Raw genomic sequence first — 25,638 nt, 5'->3', positions numbered from 1 at the left:
TTACTGACTAAACTGTATAGAAAGTAGACTTTTTATCACCATCTATCCTAGGCACCATTTCATTGGATTCAGTTAATATTTTTTAAAAGTATAAGTCATTGAAATATTTTATATGTCTTAAGTTATCAATATATGGGGGAGTACCTAAACAACATTGTTTATATTTATATCTACATTATATCTAAATATTTTATGCATTTGCTTCTGGTTAATTTTTGGACATGTGAATGCAAATTATTTGTCTTTTTAATTTATACATGGCATTTGATTCATTCTGTGATTTCTCAGAATAGTGAATTCCATAAGTCGAAATATGCTATTAAATGTCCATTTGAAGGACATTCTATCACCTCACAGTATTTAAGGAGAAATCATTTCCAGAGCATATATCAATCATCATCTTGCCCATGACATTGACGTTCTCGACTAGGATCTACTATCCATTCGTTTCCCACTATGAAGACATTGCTTCACACACCAAACCACTAATCGTTCAAGTGCAGTTGGAGGGTGTCTGAAAGTGTACAATCTGGACAAATTCCTGTTAAACCTAAAGTTCAGTAAATGTAATAAATTCTGCATTTCCTTCCTCCTAGAGTCATTATTTCCATTCCGTTTAGGCTCCAAATGTGTTTCTTGACTTGCAGTGATTACTTGTCTGTTTCATTATGTCGGAAAAGGGTCATCATGGCCCTTTGAGCATCGTCTCTATCCAGAGCAACCGCTCCTTATACATGAGCATATACATATGAACAGATAATGCTCCTCAGCGTGACATAAGGCTATATTTTTACTGTGGGGACCTGCGACGAATACACACCACAAGAGCCAAGTTAGACTGGATCGATCATTTCTCAGAGCCCCGACATAACTAGTTCGGTCCTTCTTATGTGCAGAGTGAGGGAAATCAAAGACCCTCTTCCAGGCTGCTGTCTGCAGTGAGTCCAGATTAGGGAGGGGTCACTGCAATGAGCTGGAAACGTAATGTCCACTCTACATGTCTGTCTCAACTTTCTAAAATTGTCACGGAAAAGTTGGTGCAGGGAAATATAGGTACTTTGATTTGCACGTCTACTTGGGCTGTAAATTAGACTAAGTCTCTGTTTTAATGCTGGACGGTTTCCCAATGCCCCCTCGGGAATACGGGGCCCTGAGTACAATTCCTTTTTCACAGTCCTGTGAATTATGAAGCCTTCTCACATCTGAGGTGATGCCTGACCAGAACCTGCAAACAGATTCTACACGTGTCACAGCGACTCTGAGTATTTTCAGCGTGTCGCCTCCACCCACCTACCCTATCGGCCATCAGCCACCTGCAATGGGGAAATTTCTGGGAATGGTTACGACGGATGTGAAACTCATGTTGCGTGAGCTTAGACAAATCATTTTACTTCTCTGGCTTCCTGAGATTCCTCCCTAATAAAGTGAAGGAATTGGCCAAAAAAAAAAAAAGACCTTACATGAGTATAACATCTCTACTATGTACATTGTTTATAAGTTTAGTCACATAGTGATAGTAGAGTTATAGTTGGTGAGAGAAACCATGAAGAAGACAGCGAGCTCAATTCAGGGACATGTTTCTACAAACATGTATTTTTTCTCATCACTCTATTCTCACATGAAAATGCAAATAATAAATGCAGTATAAAATGTCTCCATTGGTCCTGGCTGGTGTGGCTCAGTGGACTGACCTCCAGCCTGTGAACCAAAGGGTCACCGGTTCGATTCCCAGTCAGGGCACATGCCTGGGTTGTACGCCAGGTCCCCAGTGGGGGGCGCGTGAGAAGCAACCACACATGGATGTTTCTCTCCCTCTCTTTCTCACTCCCTTCCCCTCCCTCTAAAAATAAATAAATAAAATCTAAAAAAAATTAAAATAAAATGTCTCAATTGTCAAGAAGGCATTGCAAAGGAAGGAACCACAATAGCAACAATAAAAACCAAAACCTTTCATTTTGTTTTTTTGTAGAGTGCCAGATTTCTCTGCCTTTATGATTCCTCCTAGCAACTTGGTGGGCAATTTGGGATCAATTTCCATATGTAGTCTGCCTTCACGTTGAAAGAAATGTAGCGACTGATCAAAATTTGTTTCAAACCTTCACTGCTTTTTGTGTTCCAGGGTTCACCGAATGCCAAATACACGTTTGAATGAATTAGCGTAGAAGGGTCTCACTGAAGGCTCGGAGAAAGGCCTCTCGTTTACCCACCGCTGCACAGAACAGCCATAAACGGGCCCGGCGCTCACACAGGGCAAGAGGGCCCGTCTCCATTATCCCTGAGCTGCGGTTACTTCAAACGCTCCGCTAATCGTTCTGCGCTCCAACGTGCTCCGCAGGAATATCTATGGTCCCACAAAGTCAAAGAGGAGTCCTGCTAATGAAAGGAGAGTGAGGGAATCAAATGTGTTTTTGTCGATGTAGGCCCCTTAAGCTAGGCTCTGGAAGGCGATGCACATGGATTATTCAGTAGAAAAGCTTTTAATTAGTGTTACTTTGCACTTACTCCCGTAAAGGGCAAAAATAATCAAAACAGTGCATCGGGCTTGTTGAATGTATAACTCAGCAAGTTCGCAACATGCTGAGTTCCCACTATTATCTGCTTAAAAAGTACCTGGAAGGTAAGGGAAGACACATTGTAAGGAGTGGCTAATGAAGTTCTTTCAGAGAAAACATACTTTGTTCCTTGTCCTTTACTACTTTTAATAATAAGAGTTACTTTTATCATACCCAAGCTTCCTCTTTTTTCTTTTTAATGCTTATTTTTTTTCTCTGTCTAATTGGCGCGTCGCTTTCCTCGGTCCCTCATTCTTTAAGTCCAGCATGTGGAGTGTGAAGTGCATTGAAAACAACAATCTCCAAAAGCTTGAGTGAGGACATAATGACAGGAATCAAATACACATGTTCAGCCCCTGCCTCGTTATTGATTTCTAACGGGCCCGATGTGCTTATATCATTGCTTCAAAGGATGATTGTGTGCAAATGGTTCACTTGAATATTATGGATTCAAGTCTTGTCTCGAAAAGAGATCATCCTCTTTGGGGACTTCAGATTTCATTGAAAGACTGCGTGGAAGCGACACGGGGTCAGTGTGGCCGTCAGCTGAGACAGGCGGCTGGCGGAGACGGACTAGTTGCGAGCAGCTCATCATGGAGATAGGAGAGCAGCACCTCTGACCCGAGTAGCTTTCACGTGCGCCCGAGCAGTGGCGGACGACAGCTCCCCACCGAATTGAAAAGTTCTCTCTTCCTTTGTGTTCCCTAATTTTATGCCTTTCATTTCTTCAGGCTCCCCGAGGGATTTGATCTGCATGCTGTCCCTGGGGCCAGGACTGCTGGGACATGCAGGTCTCTTAAGTGAGAGAAAAGGTTCCTCTCCTTCGGACCACCATTCTTTGCAATGTCTGAGAAGAGAGACATGCATGTACTTCTGGTGCTTTTCTTTCAAATGAAAGTCTCATATGCGAATCTGTAAAAATCGGGTTCATTTGCCATGAGGTTTAATAGAGCGGAAATTCCCGGAAGGACATGGAGACCTTTCCTTGATTAAAAGTGGAAAATCCACCATTAGTCCAGAACGGGAAAGAAAAATGCAGTAAATATCCCCAGAGTGATGCTCCCCAAACACAGTGGAGACCCAGGAGAATGCGTCTTTGTCACCTACACCGTGACACGCACCGAGCTCGCATGATTTCAAATCATTATTTGATTTCTTCTGCCTGTTATGCTCCAACGCCTAGATACCAAGCAAACTTATATTCTTCTTAGAATATCAGCATATATGCTATGTGTTAGAAAACTTATGCTTAAAAATAAGCACTTTAAATGGCTTTTACATGAAAAATATGGCGCTTGCTGCTTCTGCAATCGTCCAGTAAATGCAAAACAATACAGTGAGAAGTTCAGGCAAATGTTAAGAAACACATTTCGTCCCGAGAAAGGAAACTCAGTCTAGGAGATTGAAAAACTTAACAAAATCCGCAGTGCTAGTAGTAGCAGTCAGAATGAAACTCTATATTAATAGGCACTGAATTCAATGCCCCGTTTTGTATAGAACCCTCCAGCGTAACGGCAAGTATGACTCATGCACAGAGATTTTAAGCAATAGTAATCATCGGAAGAATAGTAACTGTGATACTTCCCATAAGCCATTTCGCACATGCTTGCACAGCTGTGAAACTTCAGATGGACAACTGCCCGGTAACTTCCTTAGGAAGGACAAAAAGCTAAATCTTTAACTTCTGTAGGATATTGCTCTGGTACAGAATTTTAATTGTCTCCAGAAGAATACGCTGCGCAGACTGCATCTATTACAGTTCAGTTCTATGTTACAGAAGGTGACCCTGAGAAGCGATTTGCAGATTTCAGCTGGCAGCCAGATCACAAAAGATCTTAAATGCCAGATGAGAAAATGTGGATCCTCTTCATTAGTGACAAGTTTGGAGTGGAGGTGACATAGTTACGACATGACTATAAGGAGAGTGACTCACATGCAACTGATCGCACAGGCCCAGGGGGGTCCAACAGAAAACCGTAAATTGACTTAAAACATGATGCCATGTTTGTGTGATGACGTGTCACAATGTATTTAATGTGTGCCCAAGACAGCTCTTCTCCCAGTGTGGCGTGGAGACGCCACAAGTTTGGACACCCATAGGTTATCTCATTTAATCCTTACAGTAACTGTGTGAGCTTGACGTTCCTTTTTGCCATTTTTATGGATGAAGATCCTGAGGCCCAGAAACACTCAGAAGTGTTATGCAAGACCCCAGAGCTAAAGTTGGAACCCCCACTGCCCGAGACAGTAGAGGAGGCACGAAGTATTAACATGGAATTGGTCATCGAGACGCTCTCATTTTCAGTGTCTTGTGAGGGAAGAAACGCAATGGCAGAGCAGTTTTAAGGCTTGTTTCGTTACATACTTTACATGGAGCTCCAGTTTTCAAGTGCTTTTTGAACAATCATTTAGAAAAGCCATTCTTTCCATTTTGCACATGAAGAAGGGGAGTCTCACAGAGCATGAAGTGACCCAGTGTGACACTGGATTGATTAGGTCCTGTTTTGTTAGTTTCAATTTTCCCCTGATTTTATTTTTTTAATATTTTGTTTCACTTATTTTTTAAAGATTGTATTTATTTATTTTTAGAGAGGGGAAGGGAGGGAGAAAGAGAGAGAGAGAGAGAGAAAAACATCAATGTGCGGTTGCCTCTCGCGTGGCCCGCAACCCAGGCATGTGCCCTGACCGGGAATCGAACCTGCGACACTTTGGTTCGCAGCCCGCGCTCAATCCACTGAGCTACGCCAGCCAGGGCTCCCCCTGATTTTAGTACCGCTCAATGTCACTTTATACTGCTGTTACCATGCAGTCATCATAAGTAAATAGGTCGTGTATGCTCATACGAAAGCCAGCAGATTGAAACTCATCACCTGATTCTTTTCAAATCACTCTCACGTTCTGAGAGTGATTTGAAAACGTCACTTCGTGTGATGTTTTGAGTCTAAGTCAGCCTTGCTGATCGTTTTCGCAGTCGGTAGAACCGGACTTTGATTTCCACCGGCCGTATTTAAAAGGGGCTCAAAGTTAACGTTACCGCACAGAGCCCAACTCAATACCTCCATTCAGGTTCCTAGAGAGGGTCCGAAGGCGAGCCCACTTTGTGGGTCCGCTTTAATAAAACAGTTGATAAAAACAGGGTTGCCTGGACCCTTGCTCTGAAATGGCTTTGGTGGGGGAAAGAGCGTTTACGTTGTTTAAATAGAACTTGGGCAAATTTTGGAAGCTCTGTGAGATCCGCCTTTAAAAAAAAAAAATGTATACAACGTGTATGACAGCCATAATACCTAACTCATTGCATTATTCAGAAAACGAGGCGAGTTTGTCAATGGAGAGCAGGACATATATTTATTGGGTCTAATAACCCCTACGTGTTACTTCCCAGGGTGCCTTGCACTGTAATTGGCACCTGGCGCATGCTCTCAAACTTTCCCTTCAACTCTCCTTCCCGTCTTGTTGCCATTCTTAATTTCAGGACTAAGGAGTTAACACAGCTTCCTACATAAGGGCTGAACCTTTTCCACCTGGAACCAAATGCATGGAATAATATTGGACACTGTTACACCCTGTCAATATTTGGCTGCTTTAGAGAAATGTAACATTTTTGTATAGTGATGCATGCACCTTCATGTTCACACATTTCTAGCACACTTTTTACCAAAGAAGGGAGTTATTTACATCATAATATCTGATAACAAAGGTAACCAGGGGAAATTAACTTATAAATACAACTTTAGTTTCGAAGTCAACCCATTCATTTCCTAAAGAGTTCCCTCTATGCAAGCTTGCACGTATGTGGACATTTGTTGCCTATCATAGAGTGTTACCGATATTTATAATACTGTTTCTTAGTGAAGGTAGTGAAGTAAAAGAGGTTTAAACCCTGTCTTTAACAAAAGACTGTTTAGCAAAGATGTAAAAGAGAAACTAACCAAAACAGAACCCCAATCTCCAAGGATGTTACACTTTTTCTCTCGTAATTAGGACAAAGGAAAAAGAGCTAATTTAAGAACTATGTGGCTTATTTTTATCTCATCTATTTCTATGAAGCAGGTGGTGTATTTGCTTTCATTACATGTGCCAAGAAGCACAATCCTGAACGATATGTACATCCCTAACACACACAAGGGGTGTACTTTCTAAATTTTGGCCATGTGGTTGATAATTTGGGCATTGTGTATATTTGCTATACCATGGTTTTCTCCATCTGTTCTGTTTTCACAAACTTCATAACTTTGATTTTCAGCATGGAGGGAAAGAAAGAAAATGGTTTCTAGGATTCGGCATTACCTCATCATCTCAGTACTTAAGTGGAAGGATTTATACACAAGCACATTTTAACTTCAGTGATATATATTTGTCTGTTATAATTCACTATTGAAATTGTTCCTGTATAAAGACCAAAACATGTTTTTCTTCTCAGGTTTTTTTCTTTGAAGAAATCTCACCCTGACATGCTGCTTTTCTTAAATGCCTGTGAAAAGCATATGCATTATATTGTGATCGACAAATGGATTGTTTTTCTTTTGATGCCTTTTATTTCAAGCGCAACTCATACACAGGAAATGCAACAAGAATCAAAATATCTAAGGTAATGTTTAAAAATCTTTCTCAGATGAATTAAGAAAAATGGCATAGTGTCCATTTTCTGGAAATGGTTTCCAGAAATGAATGTATAAAAGGTTATATGACCTAGTCATGTAGTTGTTGAGTATAAATTCCAAGAAACTAGTACTTATGAGGTAAATTATAAGTGAAATTCACACACACACACACACACACACCTAATTATGATAAAAAAGAGGTTTGCATATTTTCTTATTTTGATACGCTCTTATTTTTCCTTTCAATGTTTTTGAAACCTGGTATACTTAGGGAACTTCTGCACTGGGGAAAATGAAGCATTTTTGGAAAAGATTTTGTGAAACCTTTCAGTTAAACCCCTCAGACAGCAAGCAGGGAGACAACAAGCTCACTGTCTGACTCGCTCTCCACCGACCACCCCTCCCTCGCTATAATCACAGGTATCCGCCACACCGCTTTGCTCCTGGGAGAAGTTGGAGAAATACTTAACTAATCTCATTTGAACTCAATGTAAACTCATCATCTAGCATGTTCTATGAAATTCAGTGGTTAATAAATGACAGCATATTGCCAATATTCCAACAATCTGAGTACAATAAAATACACAAAACGAAAACTTAATTGGAGTCACTTCTAGCTACTTCATTGCTTTGGATTAATTGGAAAAGACCAGTTAAGACAACACAAATAATGAGTTATACCTGGAAATCGTAGGATGTTAATGGGGTGAAAAATTATTTTAGGCTTCTCTTCATGATGTTAATGAATTTGGTAGTCCCTGCGGACAAAAAGCACTTCCAAAACTGTCAGAGGATGTGTTATTGAAATGCAGAAACACTTTATTTATAGGTATTCACTTAGGACAGATTACACACACTATGCACTGAAGCGACATCAAATATAACCAGTTTTACTATCGACATGCATTCCAGTTGAAATATGCTCCATGATGTGAATTCTAATTTATTTACACACAACTCGCTCATTCTTTTCAATCAAATTGAAATAATATATTCTTATAAAACAAATAACAAACCAAAAATAAAAATTTAAAAGTGACTGTTGTGAATGACTTTTAATCAAAAATTTCGTATTTCTAATCCTACACAGCTTTTCTTCAATTGTTCTTAGTACTAGAGTATTATTTAAAAGTAGATTTATTACAAGTAGTATTATTTAACATTTTCTCAACCAAGTTTTAAGGTAAAAGGGATAAAAATGTTTTTTAACTGCTCTTCAAAGAGAGTAACATTTTATGAGGTATATCAATAAATAATTGATAAATATAAGGCTCCAGGACAGGGGAGAAAAGTGCAAATATTTCTAGAGTATCTATTAAAACAGTTCATTTTCCTTATTATGCCAATTTGATTATCTGAAACCTGATAAAATGTGATGTTTTTCACTTGACAAAAAAGTTTGACACCTAATTGAATAGTACTTGTGTATGTGTGGATAATCAAATATAATTAATTACTTAAAAGGGACAGTTAAAGTGATTTTTAATGAGAATATCTAGAATATGAAAAAGGTAAGAGTTGGTTATGAGAATTCTTGGATATAATGAAAACACTTGACTGTCTATTCTAAGGGAAGATTTGACAGAAATTTAGATGGCATTCTTTTTAACTAAAAAATTTTTTTCATCAACACTTGATATTTTCACTGAGGGGTTTGGTCAGTTTCACTCTCAGCTAATCAAACTATACTATTACATTAACTTGTTCAATCATACATCTATACAAATAAACATGCATAATAAATAAATGATTATCACTGTGTAAAATGTTTTGCATGTATAATTTATCATATATAAAGAACCAAATACCTCTGTAATTTTAAAGTGCACCACTTCCAAAGGTTACAGACCTTTTAACTAGAAATATGAAGTAAGTTATGAAGCAAAACTTACTGATATTACTTGAAATAAAATCAAATAATTTTAAAATTCTTCACCTAAAATCTTTAATTTCCTAGGTTTTCTGCAACAACTGTGTATTGCACATGCAATAAAAATAAAAGCCTATGACTAATCTAGAATGTAAAAAGAGTACTTTGCTTTCTAAATAACACATAAAACCACGGATAAACACCCATAATGCATGACAAACAAATTGCACAATAGATCTTTTTAAAAATCGTAATTGCACACAACAATGCAACTTTATAGTACCACAGCACCTTTGAATATGCTAGAAACCTACATTTAAATATTTAAAATAGAAAATACTAAGGGGAGAGAGCTGAGACAGTAGCCACAGGGAGCCTGGTGCTGAGTCATCCCCCAAACAGCAGCCGCCATCATTGCTCAGGCAGACCACTCCCCTCCGAGCAGCAGCAGCCTGAGGGGAAACAACAGCTCCGACCCCAGGAGGAATTCTGTCCTGCCCTATGGGGCTTGAGCCTGACTGCTGAGTGCAGAGTGACTAGATTAACAACTGAAGGAGACAGCCACAGACAGTAGATCCCCAGAAGTCTTAGAACAGGCTGCCTAAGGTCAGACAGGGTCACCATCTGACATCAGCAGGAGTGGACCCAGAAAGGAAAAAACAGTGGTAAATGCTAGAGGCTACCAGGATGAAATCCACTGTGGTCTGCTCCATGGTTAGTGATATTTTCTTTCCTGCATAGTTGTTTAACTTCCATTGCTTGTCCATCAAGCTTGTGCATATTAAGTCACTAGAATTTATACTATAGTTTATTTCTCTTCTTTCTTATAATAGTCTTAATCTCTTTCCACCCTTATTAAAACTGGTTCATTGCTGTTGACACTGAGATTGCAGCGGATGTGGGTTTGTTCCCTGGGCCTTGTGGTTTTGTTCTGGCAGCACCTGCACAACAGCACACAAGACGTGGTGGGTGGAGTGACCAGCTGGAGGGAAGGACCCACCAAAGAGCGACTCAACAACCCAAATCCAAAGACATCCAGAGAGCCAAGATCAAGGGCAGCCCAAGAGCAGGAAGTTCCAGAGATCAAGGAGACTGCACCACTGAATGTCACAGGTCTCCTGCCATACAAGTTCACACCACAAACCCTGGGAGTCAGAACAGGTCAATTTAAGAAGCAGAGACTAACTAGAAGAGTCTCACAAGCAATGCGAAGACAAAGAAACAAACCCCAAATGAAAGGAAAGGAGGAAGCCTTGGAAAGAGTGCTAAATGAAATAGAGGCAAGTCAACTAACAGATACTGAGTTCAAAGCAATGGTTATAAGGAAGCTCAATGAGCTCACAGAGAATCACCAAAAACTACAGAGAAACTATAATGAACTCACTGCAAACTATATCAACATGAAAAAGATTTCGAAAGTATCAAGAAGATCCAAGAGGAAATGAAGAATGCAATTTCTATATTGAAGAACACAGAAGGAATCAAAAGTGTTGATGAAGCAGAGGATCAAATCAGCGAGCTGGAGGACAAGGTAGAAAAAATCTCCCAAAAACAGCAAGAAAAAGAAAAAAGAATGAAAAAGAATGAATACTGGTTAAGGGAAATGGAGGAAAACATGAAATGCAATAATATCTGTATAATAAGGATACCAGAAGGAGAAGAAGAAGAGCAAGGGATAGAAAACCTGTTTGAAAAAGTAATGATGGAAAACTTCCCTAATTCAATGAGAGAAAAAGTCACACAAATGCAGTAAGCACAGAGAGTCCCAATCAAGAGGAACCCAAAGAGGCCCACCTCAAGACACATCATAATTAAAATGGCAAAATTCCAAGACAAAGAGAGAATCTTAAAGGCAGCAAGGGAGAAACAGGAAGTAATACATAGGGAGCCCTGATAAAGCTAGCAGCTGACTTCTCAATGGAAATGCTCCAAGCCAGAAGAGAATGGCAAGGAATATTCCAGGTAATGACAATCAAAGGCATATAACCAAGACCACTCTACTCAGCAAGGCTCTCAATTAAAATGGAAGGCCAAATAATGAGTTTCCCAGACAAAAGAAGTCTCAAAGAATACACCTCGTGCAAACCAGCTCTGCAAGAGATGCTAAAGGGTACGCTTTAAGAAAAGGAAGGAATAGAGTGAGAGAGAGAGGAACATAGGTATGAAGGCAGTGAAATGGCAAAGAACAAGGACCTATCCATGATAACCTTAAACATAAATGGATTAAATGCTCCAATCAAAAGACATAGAATAGTTGAATGGATAAAACATGACCCACACATATGCTGCCTACAAGAGACCCACCTCAGAACAAAAGACCTACACAGACTGAAAGGGAAGAGTTGAAAAAAATATTCCAAACAAATGGACAGGGAAAAAAGCTGGGATAGCACTACTCATATCAGACAGAATAGACTTCAAAACAAGGACCATAAAAAGAGATGCAGAGGCCACTTCATGATATTCAAGGGAAGATTCCATCAAAAAGACATAAACATTATAAACATATATGCACCCAACATAGGAGCACCCAAATATATAAGGAAAATCTTGGAGGACTTAAAGAAAGATATTGACACTTACAAAATTATAGTAGGGAATTTTAACACCCCACTGTCAAAAATGGACAGATCTTCCAAACAAAATATCAACAGGGATATTGCAGCATTGAACAATATCCTAGATCAAATTGTTTAACTGATATATATAGAAACATTCAACCCAAAGAAGCAAAATACACATCCTTTTCAAATGCACATGGAACATTTTCAAAGATAGACCACACAATAGGACACAAAACAAGCCTCACAAAATTCAAGAAAATTGAAATCATATCAAGCATTTTCTCCAACTACAAGGGACTGAAACTAGAAACCAACCTCAAGGAAAAAATTCAAAAGCCTCAAATTCATGGAGATTAAATAGCATGCTATTAAACAATAAATGGGTTAAGAATAAGATCAAGAAAGAAATCAAAAAGTTCCTGGAAACAAATGAAAATGAACCCAAAACAGTCCAAAACTTATGGGAAACAGCAAAGGCAGTCCCGAGACGGAACTTAATAGAAATACAGGCCTACCTAAAAAAGATAGAAACATTTCAAATAAACAACCTAACCCTACACCTACAAGAACTGGAGGAACAACAACAAAGATGGCCCAGAGCAAGTAGAAGGAAGGAAATAACCAAGATCAGAGCAAAATTAAATGGCATAGAGACTAAAAGCACAATTCTAAGGAGGAAGATATCCAGGAGCTGTTTCTTTGAAAAGACAAACAAAATCGACAAGTCATTAAGCAGGCTCATCAAGAAAAAGAGAGAGAGGACCCAAATAAACACAATCAGAAATGAAAGAGGAGAGATTACAACTGATACCACAGAAATACAAAGGACTGTAAGAAATTACTACGAAGCACTATATGCCAAGGCATTTGAAAACCTAGATGAAATGGACAAGTTTCTAGAAAAATATAATCTTCCAAATCTCAATAAAGAAAAAGAAAGCCTGAACAGAACAATAACAAGTGATGCAATCAAAGCAATTATCAAGAAACTCCAGGCACAAAAAAAGCCCTGGACCTGACGGTTTCACAGCAGAATTTTACAAAACATTTAAGGAAGACCTAACCCCTATCCTATCCTTTACACATTCTTCCCAAAAATCCAAGAAGACGGTAGACTCTCAAATTCTTATTATGAGGCCAGCATCATCCTAATCTCCAAACCAGACAAAGATACAACAAAGAAAGAACACTACAGGCCAGTGTCGCTGAGGAACATAGATGCTAAAATCTTCAACAAAATTTTGGCAAACCATATCCAGCAATACATTAAAAAGATCATACACCATGATCAAGTGGGATTCATCCCAGGGATGCCAGGATGGCACAATATTTGCAAATCAATAAATGTAATACATTACATAAACAAAAGGAAAGACAAAAATCATGTGATCATATCAATAGATGCAGATAAAGCATTTGATAAGGCACAGCACCCATTCATGGTAAAAACACTCAGCAAAGTGGGAATAGAGGGAGCATTCCTCAACATAATAAAGGCCATACATGACAAACCTATATCTATCATTATACTCATTGAGGAAAACTAAAAGCCTTCCCACTAAGATCAGGAACAAGACAAGGTTGTCCAATTTCACCACTTCTATTCAACATAGTATTGGAAGTCCTAGCCGCAGCAATCAGACAAGAAAAGGAAAAAGAAGGCATTCAAACTGGAAAGGAGGAAGCAAAACTATCATTGTTTGTAGATGGCATAATAGTGTACATAGAAAATCCTATAGACTCCACAAAAACACTACTCGACCTAATAAGTGAATGTGGCAAAACAGCAGGATACAAAGTCCATATGCAGAAATCAAAGGCATTTTTGTATACCAACAACAAAATATCAGAAACAGAAATCAGGAAAAAATTCTCATTTGATATAGCAACAAGGAAAATAAAGTACCTAGGAATAAACCTAACCAAGGAGGTAAAAGACCTGTACTCAGAAAACTACACAGCACTGAAGAAACAAATCAAGGAAGACACAAACAAATGGAAATATGTACCATGTTCATGGGTTGGAAGAATTAATATCATCAAAATGTCCATACTACCCAAAGCAATTTATAGATTCAACACAATCTCTATTAAAGTACCAATGAACTATTCCACAGACATAGAACAAACACTTCAAAAATTTATATGGAATCATAAACGACCCTAAATACCCTCACCAATTCTGAGAAAGAAGAGCAAACTAGGAGGGATCACAATACCTGATATCAAACTGTATTACAAGGCCACTGTAATCAAAACAGCCTGGTACTAGCATAAGAACAGACACATGGACCAATGGAACAGAGCAGAGAGCCCAGAAATAAACCCAAGTCTCCATGGTCAATTAATATTTGACAAAGGGAGCAGCAGCATAAAATGGAGCAAAGATACCCTCTTCAACAAATGGTGCTGGGAGAGCTGGACAGCAGCTACATGCAAAAAAATGAAACTCGACCACCAACTTATACCACACACAAAAATAAATTCAAGGTGGATAAAAGATTTAAATATAAGTCTTGACACCATTAAAGTCCTAGAGGAGAACATAGGCAGGAAAATCTGATATTTCACACAGCAATATTTTCACTGATATGTCCCTCAGGGCAAGGGACATAAAGGAAAGAATAAGCAAAGGGGATCTCATCAAAATAAAAAGCTTCTGCATGGCTAAAGAAAACAGCATTACAATGAAAAGAGAACCAATGGTACGGGAAAACATATTTGCCAATGATACCTCGGACAAGGATTTGATCTCCAAAATATATAAAGAACTCACATGACTCCACTCAGAGAAGACAAGCAACCCAATTAAAAAATGGGCAAAAGACTTGAACAGACACTTGTCCAAGGAGGACACAGAGGGGGCCCAGTGACACGTGAAAAGATGCTCAGCATCACTGGCCATCAGAGAGATGCCAGTTAAAACCACAATGAGACACCACTTCACACCGGTCAGAATGGCCATCATAAACAAAGCAACAAACAACAAGTGTTGGAGAGGTTGTGGAGGAAAGGGGACCCTAGTGCACTGTGGGTGGGAATGCAGACTGGGGCAGCCACTGTGGAAAACAGTATGGAATTTCCTCAGAAAACTAAAAATGGATCTGCCTTTTGACCCTGCAATTCCACTGCTGGGACTCTATCCTAAGAACCCTAAAACAGCAATTCAAAAGAACCTATGCACCCCAATGTTCAAAGCAGCACAATTTACAATAGCTAGGTGCTGGAAGCAACCAAGATGCCAATCAGTAAATGAATGGATCAGAAAACTGTGGTACATTTACATGATGGAACACTACACAGCAGAGAGAAAGAAGGAGCTCCTCCCCTTTGCGACAGCATGGATGGAGCTGGAAAGCATTATGCTAAGTGAAATAAGCCAGGAGGTGAAAGACAAATACCATATGATCTCACCTAATCAACAAAACCAACAGGCAAGCAAAACGTAACCAGAGACATTGAAATCAAGTATGAACTGATAGTAACCAGAGGGGAGGGGGAGGGGATAAAGAGGGAAGGGTTTTCAGGAACAACCATAAAGGACACATGGATGAAACCAAAGTGGGGTGGGATCAAGGGGTGGGAGGTGGGGATGGCTGGGGTTGGGGGGAGTGGTGGGGGAGAAATGGGACAACTTCACTTGAAAAAAAGTAAAAAAAAGAAATGCCATAAAAAAACCAAAGATGCCAATCATTCGAGTTTCAAAAATAGTGAAATACTTGGAATACCAGTGTTAGTTAAGTGAATATTCATAAATGGATAGAATGTTATGCAGCATTTAAAATTATAAGTGTACTATAAAATTTTTACAATGTAATTTTAAAGTGTCGCAGGTTCGATTCCCAGTCAGGGTACATGCCTGGGTTGCAGGCCATGACCCCCAGCAACCACACATGGATGTTTTTCTCTCTCTCTCTCCTTCTCCCTCCCTTCCCTCTCTAAAAATAAATAAATAAAATCTTTAAAAATAATAATAATAATTTTAAACAAAACAGTGCAAAGTGAAAAAGTTTGTTTTTTCGGATTAAAAGTTCTCAACTGATGTTTTCAAAAATAAAAACAATGTTGAGGCAAAAAAAAGAATCCAGAGAAAATTGGACACATCATTCTTTCTCCAATAAAATATAATTTACATGTAATTTACCCCTCTGTATAGGAAATGATTTAATTGACATATGATAAAAAAATAGTTAACTTGAAAGGGGCAAATTACTCAAAGCAATGAAATATTTTGAGTAATTTAATGCCAAAGAAATTGAATAGCTCTATGTAGATATGACTCTAGAACCTTATATTTTCCTAGGTAGTTTCAAAATTGATAAAATCTTTAAAAATGTAGTATCTAAACCCTTCTTTCTACTGTCCTATGACTGGAGCTATGTTTCATTACACAAGAAATATCAGTATGTTTTTTCAAAATACACTGGAGTATAAAGAACTTTATGTTCTCTGGTCATACATAAATTTAAAAAATTTTTCCAGTATTTATAGAAAAACAAAACATGATTAGAAAACTGACTTTTAATGATTAAAGTGTGGGACATGATTATAATCAGCATTAAAAACCCAGTAGATTATATATAATCATCTAACTTTTTTTAAGATTTTTTTTTATTTATAAAGAGGGAAGAGAGGGAGGTAGAGAGAGAGAGAGAAGCATCAATGTGCGGTTGCTGGGGGCCGTGGCCCGCAACCCAGGCATGTGCCCTGACTGGGAATCGAACCTGCGACACTTTGGTTCGCATCCCGCATTCAGTCCACTGAGCTATGCCAGGCAGGGCTATAATCATCTAACTTTTAAGCACAGTGATGGGTAATCATAATTTTCTCAGCAATATTATATTAGTAAATATTTCAAAAAAATTCACTGAAGTGGGTTTTTTTTTGTTGTCATGGTTGTTTATTTTGGTCCTAACAAAATCTCTGCCCTAGCCTCTCAGAGGAGAGCGTGGATAGTTCCAGCTTCACTTCCAAACTCCCCAACACAATGCTTGAACTCTTCAGCAGTGAGACAGGACGTGTAATTCCATGTTTCATGATTGATGCGTTAACTGCCAGTGTGCACGCCAACACAGCAATACATCACATCACAGCTGTGGACATGCAGAGCCAGCCCAGGGAGCAAAAGCATGATAAAACTCATCACACTGCACTGCTTCTCCCCCAAATTGTAAAATTTTGATTGCTAGATTACAGCTACTGGAAGCATCAGGGTCAATGGAGCATCATCTTAAAGGTGGTTTTTGTTTTGCTGGACTTTCTCATTGAGAATCTGAAATCATGGATTTTTTTTATGGGGAAAATCATGGGAATTTTTGGGAAGGGGAATGACATTCTGTTGTTCCTAGGAAGTTCAAACTCCCTGCAGATTTCCATAGCTGAGGTCCTGGAATCGGTCTAGGATGAGGAAAATAACATGTTACCAAGATCACATGCTTGTGTTCTTGGAGGCTCCGTTGCCAAGCACGCCACATGGCCGAATTCCCATGACTGAAACACAGATGCGCAAAATGCAACTCGCTGGGTGGAACAGTAGTGGACACCGATTATCTTCCCAGCTTACTCAGCCTCCTGTTATCATCTGAAACCCACATGTAATGCCCACGGGCAGGGTGACGTCCACAAATTGTTTCATAGCCGCCCCAACCTTCCGCCATTCTTTTCACCTCATTTCTGAAACTGCAAGTCTACTCCGACTTCAACCACAGACATTTGTTAGTATTCCTTTTTTTTTCGTTTTTTGGAAATGAAGTACCTCAAGTACATGTCTAAGATAGTGACTGGTATGGTACATAGAAGGCCCTCAAAAATTATACTTTCCCTGGCTGGCGTAGCTCAGTGGATTGAGCGCGGGCTGCTAACCAAAGTGTCGCAGGTTCGATTCCCAGTCAGGGCACATGCCTGGGTTGCGGGCCACGGCCCCCAGCAACTGCACATTGATGTTTCTCTCTCTTTCTCTCTTGTTCCCTCCCTTCCCTCTCTAAAAATAAATAAATAAAATCTTTAAAAAAAATTATACTTTCATTTTTTGTTTACTTGTATTTTACAAGTGCATAGTATTCATAGTATTTTAATGGGAGATCTGCAGTAAGCAAGATTTGCTTTGGGAAGCATACCTCTGTTATAAAACAATCATCCAAACTGATTCTAAGAGTCATACCAACCAGCCCTGGCTGGTGTGGCTCAGTGGATTGACTGCTGGCCTGCAAACCAAAGGGTCGCCGGTTTCCCGCCAGGACACATGCCTGGGTTGCAGGCCAGGTCCCCAGCAGGGGGCGCACAAGAAGCAACCACACATTGATGTTTCTCTCCCTCTCTTTCTCCCTCCCTTCCCCTCTGTCCTACAATTAAATAAATAAAGTACATATGTTTTAAAAAAAGAGTCATACCAACCAAAAGGTATCTGCTTACTCTGAAGCTTGTTAGTTGAAGGTAAACTGTAGAGTCATCTTTAAATTTCATGTTTCTCCTTTCTACTGCAATATAAAGCACCTTCTGGAATCCTTCTAAACCTTTGTACCAAGGGGGAGCGTCTGATTCTCCAGGTATGAATGGTTTTATGCAACAGATGCATTTCTAGCTCATAAATATTCCACGTTTCCTCTGAACACCAGTGTCATAAAAATTATAGAAAATATTTGATTTCCTTTTTAAAACATGACATTTCTGACAAATCCCCTTCCACCTTAGATACTAATACAACCCTTTCATTTCTCCAATTTCACTTTCATATAAGTCCTGAACTAAATGTAAATATAATCCTAAATGGTGCTTTTGAAAAGACACCTCTCACTTACTTTAAAGTCAACCACTAACAGTAATATTTTATCCCACTGCCAAAATGTCCTTAAGGAACAATGAATTTTTATTTTATTGGCTGACATTTTCTTCCATTTTGTATGATGTTTCCTTAAAAAGAAGACCCCTACTGTATGTGAATTTTTAAATACACTAGTTCTTTTCCCATGCTCGCTGATCTTGTGAGCATTCTGCAACATCAGTGGATATAAGAAGCCTGTCCTGGCATTAATGAGAAATTAAAGACTGCACAGATAAGATGAAGAACTTTGTAAATGTAGCACCAACTATAAGGCATCGTATTATTTTTAGTATCATATTAATCTGCCTAAGTTCTCCAATTCATGTTCGGAAAAGAGTCATTAATATGAAACAAGTTTGAACCAAAGACATAAAAATATAAAATTTACCTATAGTTTTAAGATGTGAAAAATTGAATAAGTCATCCGAGAACTCACTGATTCTAAGATGGTCCTTTTAGCTAATAAAAACTTGATGATAACAAAAAATATATTCTCATTAACATTTACTTTACATATTTGCCTATCTCGTGAAGTTATTTGCCTGTGTTTAGGAAAAGATCTCTTAGCTCGATAAAATAAAATGCCATTGTGGAAAAAGTTATTAATTTTATTGCCTTTTAAATTATTACAGCATACCAAAAAAATAAAAATAAAAAGAGGACATTTGGAGCCTTGGCTGGTGTAGCTCAGTGAATTAAGCATGGGCCTGAGAACCAAAGGGTCGCCTGTCCGATTCCCAGTCAGGGCACATGCCTGGGTGGCAGGCCAGGTCCCCAGTAGGGGGTGCTAGAGAGGCAACTAGACATTGATGTTTCTCTCTCTCTTTCTCCCTCCCTTCCTCTCTCTCTACATATAAATAAATAAAATCTTTAAAATAACTTTAAAAATAAATAAAAAATTTTTAAAGGATATTTGGAAAAGACTTCAATTTTTTTTCCTTCTTCCATACCTTGCTTACTACATATACTCAAGTAAAATTAATAATGCACCTTGTAGAATGTCTCCATGCCTCCCAGAACAAGTGAAACCACAATCTGCTCTTTTAATCTGTGTCAAGAGCCAATCTATGAAAAATGGTGACATGCAAATGTAATTCAGAAGCATCACCTTCTGTATCCACTTTTTTTAGCATTTTTTAAATTTTTATTTATTTTTAGAGAGGGAAGGGAGGGAGAAAGAGAGAGAGAGAGAAATATCAATGTGCAGTTGCTGGGGGCCATGGCCTGCAACCCAGGCATGTACCCTGGCTGGGAATCGAACCTGTGACACTTTGGTTCGCAGCTCGCGCTCAATCCACTGCACTACACCAGCCAGGTTTATCAATTTTTAGGTGAGTCACGCATTTAGTCTGGGGAAAAGTGCTAGGAGGGTACACAATACACATAAAGTGTTATTCATGGTGGATATTTTCCTGTCGAGAAATGTTTCCAATCAACAGAACGACAGCAACAAAAATCAGACAACAGGAGCACTGTTTTGTAAGGTTAAATATAAATGGAAACGCGCCCTGAGGAGCCGTCAGGTATGCCTGGTATTTGTCACCCTCCGAAGATCCATCCCAGCAGGAAAATCAGTAGGAAGATGTGGCGCTCTACATTTCTACAGAAACTCTTCAAAGAGACCAAGGGCTCTATTTCACCATCTTTAACAGCAAAACTATGGACCTAGAGTTACGGACAAGCAGCCCCATCTTAATTAGTATCTTACCTTCGCTGTGTGCTTCAGAGAGAAAAATTAATGTTAGTGTGTAATTAAACGATGCACATCCTTGAATGGTTTCAAAAGCTCTCCGTCGCTGACAGTGATAGGTCAGCAGTAAGCCAGACAACGATAACACACGTCTTTGAGGAAAACAAGTAGGTAAATTCCACCCCTTGCGTTTATTAAGGAAATAACCATATTTAAATCATTTAATGTACTCATGAATTTCTAGACACGTTTTTATTCATTTCTCTTGTTCCCTGGGATACATATAAAGAATACCATATAAACTCTTTTCATACATCTATTTTGGGTTCTCAATTATTTTACACAGATTTCTTGGGCGTTCCTGCGCCCCTATTTTCCCCGAGGCCCCTTAGAGAAAGCAAGCACATTTCATTTGCCACAAGCCAACATGTGTCAAGAATGTATCCTGAAGACCTCTCCACACCTTTCCTAAGTATGCAGATACTTAAATAAATATCTAAAATAGAGATTTTAAATGTGTTAACTTCTCTGGGTTGATGATGCCAGGGAGCAGGGAGCCTTCATTTTTCCAATCCCGTTGTTGTTACCTTGTGTGAATGTAGCTTTTAGGAAGCAGACTAAGGGTGAGTACCTAATCTGCAAATGATATGCTGCATGCATTGTGTGGGCCTGGATGCTTCCAGTGTGTTCTATAGCAAGATATGTCATACCGCCATCTTCGGAGAATCTCGGCTCGATCATAATCATGGTTCTGACTACACTCTCCTACAACCGAGAGTTACTTGTTCTCACATTCTCCCCAACTAACAATGAATCGCTGTATCTATTCAGATACTTCTGCAGAGTCTGATCATTTGCTCCCTTCTTGAGTTAATAGATTGTATGAGGTTCTAGTTTCACTTCAAATAATGTAAACAAATAAGGCTTAGCCCTGGCTGGTGTGGCTCGGTGGACTGAGAACCAAAGGGTCGCCAGTTCGATTCCCAGTGAGGGGACGTGCTTGGCTTGCGGGCCAGGTGCCCAGTAGGGGGCGCTCGAGAGGCAACCACCCATGGATGTTTCTCTCCCTCTCTTTCTCCTTCCCTTCCCCCTCTCTGAAAAGAAGTAACTAAATACCTAAATTTTTAAAAAAGAAAAGAAGTAAAGTGGAGAAGCCCAGTTAGAAAGCGGGAGTACTTACCGGTCTGGCGTGCACGGACACCACGTCCTTGAAGGTGGTCAGTGGAAAGCTGCACTCGGACACGCTGTAGGGGTCCGAGCTGCTGGAGGAGCACTTGGAGATGGAATCGTAAGCCACGAAGGTGTTGTCCAGAGGCAGCTCCTGGATGAAGTGGTGCTTGGAGCTCAGGGGCGTTTCGGGCTGGATCTGGAAGGCCGGCTGCGGCGACGTGGATTGGTAATGGCGGGCCAGGTCAGGGCTGTCGGGCTTGAACGTCGTGGGCACGGTGCCCCAGTCGTACTTGCGCATGGTTTCCTCCTCCAGCTCAGTGGGAAGGTCTATGGTGGTGCTGTGTCCGTCGTCGTCGGCGTCATCCGACTTGCTGTCCTCAATGTTGACGAAGTGAAGCAGCAAGTTCTTCGGGGGCTGCTGCTGCTGCTGCTTCTTCTTCTTCTGCTTCTTCTTCTTCAGCATGCTCATCTGCCTGTTTTCTGGGTTTGGCGTGACCCACTCAGAGCTCTGCTTGCTTTTCTTGGCAGCCTTAAGGTGTGCTGGCTGGTAGCATCGCACTATGACGATGATCACGATGACCAGGGCGACGGCTGTGCTGGCGACCGCGGTGGCGATCACGATCTTGAGATAGTCATCGGATGGGGAGGAGGCATCGGTTATCTCGATGTCTGGGATGGCCGGAGTCGCGGCCTTCTTGCGCACCAGGTCGTGAATCAGTGTGGCGTTGCTCACCGACTCATTCACAAACAGGTTGACCACGACGACGTTGGAGAGAGCGTCGGGTTGCCCTAGGTCATTGGCTTTGACTACCAGTCTGTGCAAGCCGCGGTCTGTGCGCACGGCTTTGTTCTTCATCGTGATGTCGCCTGTCGTTTCGTTAATCACGAACAGGCCTCGCGCGTTCCCTTCAACGATGGTGTAAAGAAGCTGTGCGTTAATGCCGGTGTCGTTGTCCACAGCACGGACCGTGAAGACCACTGTGCCCGGATCCGTGGACGGGAGGACCAGTTGGAAGGAGTAGTTGGAAGAAGGGGCCACAAACACGGGCACGTTGTCGTTGACGTCGACCACGTTGATGGTCACTTTGGCAGTGGCGGACTGCGGTACCCTCCCGCCATCCTGAGCCTTTACATAGAAAGTGTAAGATTCTTGTTTTTCTCTGTCAAAGGAAACGTTGGGTCGGATGACACCGGTCTGTGGGTCGATGGTGAACTCGTCATTCACGCCTACAATGGACAGAGTGACCACAGAATTTTCGCCGTCATCGAGATCAGACACATTGATTAGCCCGACTGTGCCGTGTCTAGAAAGGTTTTCTGGGACATAGAAATTGTACTCTTCGTGAGAGAAAACGGGCACGTTGTCGTTTTGATCGAGAACTCTCACGATCACCGTGGCGTTGGTTACTAAGGGCGGAACACCGTTATCTTTCGCCAGAACCGTGAGGTGGTATTTCCCCTGCTTCTCTCTGTCCAGTGCCGTCACCGCAGTCAGCATGCCCGTGCGATAGTCCAGCTCGAATTCGGGGGGTGCGTCGGCGCCTAGCACGTAACTGATTTCACCGTTACGCCCGGCGTCCGCATCTGTCGCAGTGACTTTTGTCACCTGGGAGCCCGGAGAGTTATTCTCGGGAATAGACGTAGTTATGACACGCTGGGTGAACACGGGAGCGTTGTCGTTTTCGTCTTTGACTTTGATCAGGAGCATGGATGACTGGTTCAGAGGAGGCTGCCCGGCATCCGTGGCCATTAGTTGGATGGCATACTCTTTCGTGGCCTCGAAGTCCAGCAACGCATTTGTCTCCAGGAGGAACTGGTTGGTGAACACTGGCCGCAATCGGAAAGGGACATTCTGATCCATGAAGCAGATCACCCTGCCGTTGTTGCCAGCATCCTTATCCGTCACAGTTATCAGAGCAATCTTGGTGTAGACTGGAGCGTTCTCGGAAAGAACCACAGTGCCATTGACCGGGTTGACGATGTAGCGGATATCAATCGACGGGGCATTATCGTTGACATCTAGCACGTTCACTCGCACCAGGGCTCTTGCGGGCGACAGCCCACCATCGCTTGCCCAAACCAGCAACTTGTGGCTTGGCGACTCCTCCCTATCCAGGGGCTGTTTGATTGTGATCAGCCCCGTCTTGCTGTTGAGGTCAAACAGCCGCTTGGCCTGGATGGGGAGGAGGTTGCTGAAATAGAAGTGAATGATGGCATTTTCCCCTATGTCGGCGTCTGTGGCGTGGAGCTGCACCACGGAGGCGCCCACGGGAGCGTTTTCTGGTATGTTGACTTCAATCTCATCCTGCGCGAACACTGGATGGTTATCATTCACATCCAGAATCTTGACTTGCAGAATGGCGGTGCTGGATCTTTGAGGCATGCCACCGTCTTCGACCTTCAGTTTCATTATATACACATCCTTCTCTTCCCTATCCAACTGCTTCAGAACAACCAGTTGTGGAACCTTCTGTCCATCGGGTGCCACGCCGACGCCAAGCCCAAAAGCACTCCGACCCTGGAAAACACAGCATGGGGTATTGAAGTCACGTTACCATGTAATGAGACCAGTTTTCTGAAACACAGGTCAGAACACTTGGCTTCTGAGTCCCAACTCTGCCCATATGCAATATCTTGACCACAGCCAAGTCGTTTAATATCTCTAGGCATTGCTAAAAGTAAGAGTTTTGCTAGAAAACGTTCTGCCTGCTTTTCAGGTTGTACCTTTTTATGATAATGAAGGTAAGTCACTTATGTAAACTATTAAAGATTTCAAAAAGAAGTTTGTAGAAAGGAATCATGGCAGATAATAGGAGAAGGGCCATCAAGATCACGTATAAAGGACACATGGCCCTGGCTGGCATAGCTCAGTGGATTGAGCGTGGGCTGTGAACCAAAGTGTCTCAGGTTCGATTCCCAGTCAGGGCACATGCCTGGGTTGCAGGCCATGACCCCCAGCAACCGCACATGGATGTTTCTCTCTCTCTCTCCCTCTCTCTCTCTCTCTCTCTCTCTCTCTCTCTCTTTCTCCCTCCCTTCCCTCTCTACAAATAAATAAATAAAATCTTTAAAAAAATAAAAAGGACACATGGACAAAGCCAAAGGGGGGAGGCAGGGGGTGTCGTGGGGGTAAACTAGAGACAACAGTACTGGAACAACAATAAAAAAATTTTTTTCAAAAAAGAAGAATTGTCACTAAGTTTCACATGGTGCATGAAGTTATAAGGGAATTAACCATGGTTACTTTCACATGAACTAAATATTTTACTATAGATTTCAGGTGCACAGGGTGCCTTTCCTCCCCCAAAGTAACACTCGGGTGTAAAATATTTGTCCAAGACAGTAGTACATATATTACATCTAATCAATATAATAAAATCGAATAAAATCTTTGCTGAAGTGAGAAAATGCAACTGTGATAAGACTATAACCTCATGTAAAATACACAGATTTTCCTCTTTCTTTTCTTTCTCTTCTCTCTTTCTTCCTCTTTCCTCTTTCTTCCTCTATAAGAACAGTTGTTTACAATGCAATTTTCTAGAAGGTTAAACATGTCATTGCAGTTTTTTTTAAATGAGTAAGCAGAATGAATTGAAGCCACATGCCAAAATGTCCACAATACCTATATACTGTAATGACAGGAATCTCTATAGAACTGTCTGTGGCGGTAGAACCATCCAAGGAGGTTCAATCAACATAAAATTGTAAAATACTTCATGAGCATGGACTCTCTTAAGTGCTACTGCTCATCAGTTCACAGAGGGTCTTACATTTTCCATGAGCCTTTTAAATAGTCAAATATCTTCATGTTGATCATGTCCAATCTGTCAAAATTAAATAAAAAATTTAAAAAGTGCCCTTTCTGAACTGCGGTAAGATAAGGCATGTGCAGATAAACAATGATCTCGCTAGCTGACTAAAGTGAGATCCTATGAAATAACCCATGTGTATTTGTTATCTTGTTTTTATTTTGCACAGCTAAAATGAACATTTTTTAAGATTTTATTTCTATGAGCCAATAAAAACTGTCTTTCTTTGAATAAAGCATATAGCAATGGAAATGTTTGCTATGTCCTATCTACTTACAAGTGTGAAAATCAGCAAACTGAAACCTATCCTTCAGCTGTGTAGTTTTAAAGAATTTTGTAACAGCCCTGGCTGGCGTAGCTCAGTGGATGGAGCGTGGGCTGCAAACCAAAGCATCGCAGGTTCGATTCCCAGTCAGGGTACATGCCTGGGTTGCAGGCCACGGCCCCCAGCAACTGCACATTGATGTTTCTCTCTCTCTCTCTCTTTCTCCCTCCCTTCCCTCTCTAAAATAAATAAATAAATAAATAAATAAAATCTTAAAAAAAGAATTTTGTAACAAAT

At 40.6% G+C, this 25,638-nt stretch overlaps 1 protein-coding gene across 1 annotated transcript in view; it reads right to left on the bottom strand.

Moving 5' to 3' along the window:
* Positions 1-25,638, bottom strand: part of PCDH11X (protocadherin 11 X-linked) — a 388,563-nt gene that overhangs the window by 314,288 nt on the left and 48,637 nt on the right. The window contains exon 5 of the mRNA XM_045847395.1: positions 21,278-23,785. Within this exon, the coding sequence (XP_045703351.1) occupies positions 21,278-23,785 (2,508 nt within the window). The remainder of the gene's footprint in view (positions 1-21,277; positions 23,786-25,638) is intronic.

This window comes from Phyllostomus hastatus, unplaced genomic scaffold, assembly GCF_019186645.2.
Source record: "Phyllostomus hastatus isolate PE091 unplaced genomic scaffold, TTU_PhHast_1.1 phas_contig_551, whole genome shotgun sequence".
Taxonomy (NCBI): domain Eukaryota; kingdom Metazoa; phylum Chordata; class Mammalia; order Chiroptera; family Phyllostomidae; genus Phyllostomus; species Phyllostomus hastatus.
Note: the sequence above shows the minus strand (reverse complement) of the source record. Positions and strands in the feature narration are given on the sequence as shown.